We start from the raw sequence: 7146 nt of genomic DNA on the forward strand, positions 1-7146 counted from the left end.
CCTCGTCCAGCAGGCGCTGCAGTACTTCCCCGCGGCCGCCAAGCTCTGGATGCTCAAGGGCCAGATCTACGAGGACCTCGACAAGCTCGGCCAGGCGCGCGAGGCGTACAGCACGGGCGTCAAGGCCGTGCCCGCGTCGGTGCCGCTCTGGCTCCTGTACGCCCGGCTCGAGGAGCGCGCCGGCCTCGTGGTCAAGGCGCGCTCCGTGCTAGACCGCGCGCGCCTCGCCGTGCCCAAGTCGCCGGCGCTCTGGTGCGAGTCGGTGCGCGTCGAGCGCCGCGCCCGGCAACGTCAACCAGGCCAAGTCGCTCATGGCCAAGGCGCTGCAGGAGGTGCCCAAGAGCGGCCTGCTGTGGAGCGAGCAGATCTGGCACCTCGAGGCGGCGCACGCAGCGCAAGCCGCGCAGCCTCGAGGCCATCAAAAAGGTCGACAACGACCCCATCCTCTTCGTCGCCGTGGCGCGGCTGTTCTGGGGCGAGCGCAAGCTGGAGAAGGCGCAGAACTGGTTCGAGAAGGCGCTGGTGCTCGACAGCAACAACGGCGACACGTGGGCTTGGTACTACAAGTTCCTCCTCCAGCATGGCACAGAAGTGAGTGAACCCCCCTTCGGGCTCGATGCTGGACGGACACCCCCGGTACACGAGGCTAACAATTGCACGCAGGAGAAACGGGGCGAGGTCATCACCAAGTGTGTGCTCGTCGAGCCGAGACACGGCGAATACTGGCAGGCGATTGCGAAGCGCCCAGCCAACGCGAGAAAGGGAACGGAGGAGATCCTCAACCTGGTGGCCAACAGTCTAGAAAGGTAAAGACGGAACGTTTAAAAAATGTACAAGACAGAGAAGCAGTGTACTATTGGAATTGCAGCGAAAACAGTATCATATTCAACACTTCGCAGGTAGCCCGAGGGCAGGGTCAATGGATCGTTCTCCAGGTTGGATCGGATTGGTGGTGGTCATCAATTACTATATCATGTCGCCGTGCCCTTCCATGTTGTGTGAACAGAAGGAAGTGTGTAACAGAAGAAAATTAGAAGAAACGGCGTCCCTGTAGCCACCACGCCATCCGTGGTTGCCATGTCATAGTCCTACAGCAGAATCGGTGTAACGCCTTTCCACGCACTTTACCCCAGAGTCGAACGGTGTGAAACGAGGAACGGCGAGCTCAGGGCTTGTTGCCGCTGCTGAACCAGGAGGACGCGGCCTTCTTGACCTCGGCGGCCTTGTTCTCGACCTTGTGGTCGAACTCGTTGATGCTCTTGAGCGTCTCAGCCTTGGCATCCTTGGCGAAGGCCTCAGCGTTGCTCTTCGCGATGCCGAACTGCTTGTCGGCTTCGGCGGCCTGGGACGTTTGTCAGCACAGGACTCTGGTCTGCGGGCTGGGTGGGGGAGGAGCAGCAGTCAAAAAGCAAGGGCAGGAAGGCTTACAGCATGGTCAATCTTGGCACCAGTGCGGGCGGCAGCATCGCCCAGAGTGCCCTGGGCGCCGACATCGCGACCGGGAAGGTGGGACTTGATGCTGGCAGCGGCCCTGTGAGCGTCGGCTGCGAGAGGGGAGGTCATGGTCAGCCAACGGAACGGTGTATCGGGACGGGGGGGAACAATTGCGCTTACCCTCAGCCTTCTTCTCGGCGACCTTGGGGCTTCCACCAGCAGCGAATAGGTAGTAGCCGATACCGCCGGCGGCAGTGAGACCGATGGCGAGGGGAGCCTTGGACTTGGACATGGTGAAGGATGGTGGTTGGGTTATGGGGGAGGCGTGGTGTGTGTGTATCGGTAGAAGCTGTGATCGTCAAGGTGCAGCGAATTGATTGATTGGTGAGTGTGAGAGAAGTGAGGGAGGGAAGGGCAGACGTGAGGACAGGCGGATGGGAAAGTACTTATTGCTCCCGGCTGTGCCTACGACATCACGCCTTCCAACAAGTCACTTCTCTCTTGGCTCTTCTGGCTGTCTCCCTATTGGTCCCAGCCACTCCTTCTCGCTCTCTCTCTCTCTCTGTCTCTTTCTCTCTCTCTGTGTGTGTCTGTCTGTCACCCCAAGGCCCTCGGCCAGCTCGGGACGCTCATTCGCTCAGATCGGAGCTATGTCTCCAATTCCTGGCAGCTTCCCCCCTCTGCTCTCCGCTCTGGGCGCATCTTCTGGTGCAAGAGTGATCGAGCTGTTGGATCATGATACATGACGTAGTGCCGGGAAATGCGGGGACCCGTCTTGGATCATGCGTCTGTACGGTACCAGCTCTGTTCCTTGGCAAGCGCGCCAGGCTACAGGTCCTGAATGCAGGCAAGCACGGGCCTGCTTTTCATTCACGTATCTCAGGTACCTACGTACCTAGGTAGGTAGGTCCCTAGGGTGGCAGGCAAGACACGCAGCATTCCATCATGTCAGAGGTCCAGAGCAAAACCCAACAAAGCAGACTCGCGAAGACTCGCACCTAGGTACGTCTAGGTAATGTAAGGAGACTTTTGCTGATCCGGAATGCAAATGCCATTTGACGAACTCCAGTTCCACTGTCAAGCTCGAGGATCATCCCCCTGTCCCTTCCGACCTGCAGGCGGAAGGTGGAGAATCTCAGGACCGGTGGCCCAGGGGGGGCCCATCACTAGCCACGAGGAGCCATTTGCGTCATCGAACACAGCACAGCACAGCACAGCACAAGACCCAGCTAGACCTGTCTGGATTGGGATCTGGATCTGGATCTTTTCAGCCGCGCACGGCACGCCCGAGGGGGCCATGCTACCTACCATGGAGTCGCAGCTATGGAGGACAGTGTCTTCGCAGCCACCACCCATCACCACCCTTCCTCCGCTGGTCTGAATTAGATCAGCCTGTCGCTGCCACAATTTCACCCTGCGCCCTAGAACCTTCAATTCTTCGAATCCCTGATTCCTCCCCCCCCCCCCCGGCCTGAGGTCTGGTTGGGTGCAACATTGACCACCAGGAGCTAAGCCTCAAGCCCCCCTCCCTGATGCCACGGTCGAAAGGTCTCCACGTCAAACCATCGTGACACGCCTCGCACTGCGTTCTCCTTGCCTCGTAGCCCTGAACAGAGTATACCACCCAGCCAAGCGCACGCTCATCCATCCCACCCGGGCGGTCCTCCCGCTCTGCTCTGTTCCAGACGAACCAGTCCAAGTCGCTCTAGCGCCTGGGCCAACGCCTCCCGGCCTCCGTGCTAGACTCGTCATCCCGTCCCACCAACTCGGGGGTCTACCCTAGGTACTCTGCTCTGCGGAAGCTCTCCTTCTCTCTCTCTCTCTCCGCGCTCACTTCTCCATCATCCATCCATTCGCCCTGCATTGCCATCTCGCTAGACTTCGCGACACTCGCCCGCTTCTCATCTCTGGAGGCGGCGAAGCAAGCGTGTCGACTCGGGCAACCGCCATGCCAAGCGACGAGACGTAGCCATGCCGAACCTGTCACTCCACACGTCTCGTCGGGTCCAGACTCTGAAAGACAGCGACTATGATCATGAAATAGGCCTCGTCGACCAGGAATCACCACCGACGACTCGCTCCAGGAGCAACACGGCCTTTACAAGCAACACGGCCCTTACAGTCGACGAGGACCAATCTTCCTCCCAGCACGTGCGGAGCGCCGAGGGGAGAGCAGAGCCCACACGACAGACAGCACAGCGCTGCGACGACCGGGCGATCATCTCTCGACAACCGACAAGGAGCCGACGACACACAGGCAGACCGAGGACAAGATGGAAGTCCCATCGGCGCTCGGGACACGGCGCAAACGGGTCCATCAATCGAGGTAGAAGGTGTGTACATCCAGCCACTCCCTCCTCACCTCCCCTATCTCGGTAGGCGTGCTGACGCAGTGTTGCCCAAAAAAGGTCCTACGCCCCTCGAACCCCCGACACGAGCGGCCAATGGCGACACGGCGCGACCAAAGTCCAAGCAGCGCAAAGAGCCCGAATCCGAGATTGATATCCTGTGGGAGAATGAGAGGGGCTGCTTCGTCTGCGGCGCGGCTCTCTTCTCGGGTGCTGCCCTCGGCAACCTTGATCCGTCGCCCTGGACGAACCAGTTCAAGAAGACGAGCCCGACCAGCATCAGGACGGCGACGGTCCCTGATCCGAGCTGGGAATGGGCGTGGCCTGAATGGCGCATCAACCGCGAAGAGGGCGTGGCCATGGACGAATTCGGGTGGGAGTATTCGTTCATGTTTGCCAGAAAGTTCTCGTGGCATGGCCCCAAGTGGTGGAACTCGTTCGTCAGGAGGCGGGCCTGGATCCGGAAACGCGTCAAGAAGTGCAGCGACGACCTGGTCTCGGATCCTCACATGCTCAACACGGACTACTTCAACGTCATGCCCGCAGAGCACCATCGGCCCCATTCGTCGCACGGGGGCAGCCGGCAGGGGAGCAGGGCGAGCACGCATAGTAAGGCGAGTATCCACAGCAAGGGCAGCATCGGCCGGTTCTCCACCACCGAGAGCGTTCTGGACGAGAAGCCTGTGATCGAGGACGTGTGGATGCTGATGATGGTGCTCCCCGCGGCGCGCATCGACCGAGAGAAAATCGAGGCGGTGGACAACTATCTCGAGCACGCCAAGGACGACCTCGAGCGGCTCCAGGACGAGATGCACGACATTATGGGCATATTCGTCTTCCAGGTGTCGAGGCGGATCTTGCTGAGCCGCCTGACTCAGGTGTATGACGAGATGAACAATGTCGATAAGGGAGATGCGGCGTTCAAGACGAGACGGAATAACCTGGGCGCCGCCATCAAGCACGCGGACGAGGAGGTCAGGCGATTATCATACTGGAGCGACGTGAAAGGCGTGGCAGAGAACGGCGAATCGAGGGGCGCCGTCGAGGGCAAGGAGGGATGGAGCGAGGCCTGGGAGGGCGTGGACCAGAGCGGCCCGGCACAACCCAATGTGGGCAAGCTCCCATGAGGCACAACGCCATTTCAGGGGTTTGAGGCACGGTATACCCATTTCCTACCAATATACGATATGCATAATACGAACACGGCAGAACCGATTCAAACATGCTGCTCTGCTCCGAATGTGTGACCATGGCTCCGTGAGACGTTCAGGGCATACATGTAGCTCGACTGGTGGGGCAAACGCGCCTGGCCGGACAATTTCCACAGCCGCGCCAGCCGCGCCTTATCGCCTATCGGCGAGTCGACAAGTCGGTCCCCGGCGCGAAAATTGACCCTTCCCCCCCAAGGCTGTCTGTCTGGAGACATGGAATCAAGCAGACCCGTTTTCCAACCGACAGATACAAAGGATTGATCAAAGACCACAGGTTACGCATACCCAACCGAAGACACATGCGCCGATTCGATCCCGACGCCGACCCTACCACACACCACCAAGAATGAACCGCTCATAGCCAATGTCCCTGGGGATCAAGCAAGCGTGGCGAGCCCGGCCGCTGTCGATCCGCGACGCTGGGAACCCGCTGATTCCCAGGGGTTCTCCGGGTTGTGGTCGCGGGCCGTGGCTCCCGTGGGTGCGACGACGCCTCGCATCGGGGCTTGCTGCTGCTTCTGCTGCTTCCGCTGCCGCCCCCGATGCGGGAAAGCTCGGTGATGCTCGACGTTCAGCCCTGTCGCCGCGTCGGGCCCCCGAGATGGACGCGGCGCCGCCCATGCGCATCGCTCCAGCGCTCCAGCCCGAGTCGATGCACGATGCCATGAAGAGGCAGTTTCTCGACACGCTGCTGTACGACGTCGAGGAGGACGCCCAGGCGATCGAGGCCGCCGTCACGACCGGCTCCGTCATGGACAAGGGGAGCGTCGTCTACGCCTCCGTCCGTGAGACGAACGCCAGCCGCCAGCGCCAGCACCGGGCCCTGTGGCAGCAGCTGCGGCTCGACGAGATCCGGAAGGGCAAGGGCAAGGACACGGCCGACTGGCGCAAGGTGCTCACCATTCTGTCGAACAGGGCGCCCAAGGTCGCCCGCACGCTGTCCCAGGCCAGCCGCACGCTCGTCGTCACGCGGCAGGTGGCTGATCGGTTGCTGTACGGGACTGACCAGACCATCTGGGATATTGCCGAGAGGACGGACTGCCGGCTCGACATGGACGAGTCGTCGGCCAGCGCATCCCTGCGGCCCCCTGGCAAACGCATCGTTTTGATGGGCTTCGATCACGCCGTCGAGGCGGCCAAGGCCGAGATTGCCTATATTGCCGGACAGGTTGCCGAATCGAGTCGCCAATGGCGGCGGCGGCGACGACGACGACGACGAAAGCGGCTAGCGGTCTGGTGGAACACCAGCCGCTGCCGGCGACGAGCTCGACATCCATCCAGAAGAACGGGTCCAGAAAGAGCAAGCCGCGTCGTTGGACCAGCACAAAACCGCTGGAGAAACCTGGCTTCACTCCCGAGTGGACTATACTCTATAAATTTGAAGACTATCCCCGTCCGTTATACTGGACGCCGGAAACCTTTGAGGCCTACGTCACGGCTCTCGTGAGGGCAAAGATGCCGCCCTACAAGGCTACTGAGCTGTACGGATCTGGCATGAAGGCACGCGAGGCGGTGCTTCACCTCATCATGGACGTTTTCCAGTCACGGGAAACCCGATCATCTCTCTCGACGAGTGCCTTCAAGACGGTGCTCAAGTGGATGGGCAGCCATGGCGTGGTGTTCCGGCCGCAGGTGCGCGAGCTGTTTGTGCGGATGGAGGCAGCGTCGTTGCCCATGGACGTCGAGGTCTTCAACACATTACTGACGGGCAACATGAGGCTCGACGACCTCCGCAATTTTGGGAGCATCGTCTCCCTCATGGCCCGTCGCGGCTACGTGCCCACGCTCAAGACGTGGTCGCTGTTCCTGGCCATCGTCAAGAACAACGAGGTCGAGCAGCACGTACTCCGCGCCATGAACGAGCGCGGGCTGCTCGACGACCCCCGCGCCAGCCGCATGATCGCAACGCGGTTCATCATGCACGATCTGCAGCAGGCCCGGGGCAACTGGAGCGGCCTGTCGGCCTTTATCGACTCGCAGAACCAAAAATACGGCTTCGGCTGGATCACGACGGCGTCCTTCAACAATATGCTCAACGAGCTCGGCCGGCAGGGCAAGCTGGCCTCGTGCCGAGACCTGCTCGACAAGGCGCCTTTTTTTTTTTTTTTTTTAGGGGCCCCTTTTTTTCCGCTTAACAACGATGCTTGAGCCAT

General features: G+C 60.6%; 4 protein-coding genes across 4 annotated transcripts in view; 3 read left to right on the plus strand and 1 right to left on the minus strand.

Moving 5' to 3' along the window:
• The window catches only part of VDBG_00401 (pre-mRNA-splicing factor prp1), a gene marked incomplete at both ends in the record, with an annotated part of 3142 nt that extends 2133 nt beyond the window's left edge, over window positions 1–1009 (plus strand). Inside the window, 2 exons of the mRNA XM_003008674.1 lie at window positions 44–252; window positions 330–1009. Coding sequence (XP_003008720.1) covers window positions 44–252; window positions 330–810 — 690 coding nt within the window. The remainder of the gene's footprint in view (window positions 1–43; window positions 253–329) is intronic.
• Window positions 1010–1165: 156 nt separating this feature from the next.
• Window positions 1166–1726, minus strand: VDBG_00402 (predicted protein; the record flags this gene model as incomplete). Its single annotated transcript, XM_003008675.1, has 3 exons — window positions 1166–1342; window positions 1429–1544; window positions 1615–1726. The coding sequence occupies 3 exons, from the start codon at window positions 1724–1726 to the stop codon at window positions 1166–1168; spliced, it is 405 nt and encodes a 134-aa protein (XP_003008721.1).
• Window positions 1727–3405: 1679 nt separating this feature from the next.
• Window positions 3406–4909, plus strand: VDBG_00403 (conserved hypothetical protein; the record flags this gene model as incomplete). Its single annotated transcript, XM_003008676.1, has 2 exons — window positions 3406–3760; window positions 3843–4909. 2 exons carry the CDS (start codon window positions 3406–3408, stop codon window positions 4907–4909), a joined length of 1422 nt encoding a protein of 473 aa, XP_003008722.1.
• A 448-nt stretch (window positions 4910–5357) lies between these two features.
• The window catches only part of VDBG_00404 (conserved hypothetical protein), a gene marked incomplete at both ends in the record, with an annotated part of 2687 nt that continues 898 nt past the window's right edge, over window positions 5358–7146 (plus strand). The window contains 2 exons of the mRNA XM_003008677.1: window positions 5358–6161; window positions 6242–7059. Of these exons, the coding sequence (XP_003008723.1) occupies window positions 5358–6161; window positions 6242–7059 (1622 nt within the window). The remainder of the gene's footprint in view (window positions 6162–6241; window positions 7060–7146) is intronic.

This window comes from Verticillium alfalfae, genomic scaffold (genome assembly GCF_000150825.1).
Source record: "Verticillium alfalfae VaMs.102 supercont1.1 genomic scaffold, whole genome shotgun sequence".
NCBI classification, from domain to species: Eukaryota; Fungi; Ascomycota; class Sordariomycetes; order Glomerellales; family Plectosphaerellaceae; genus Verticillium; species Verticillium alfalfae.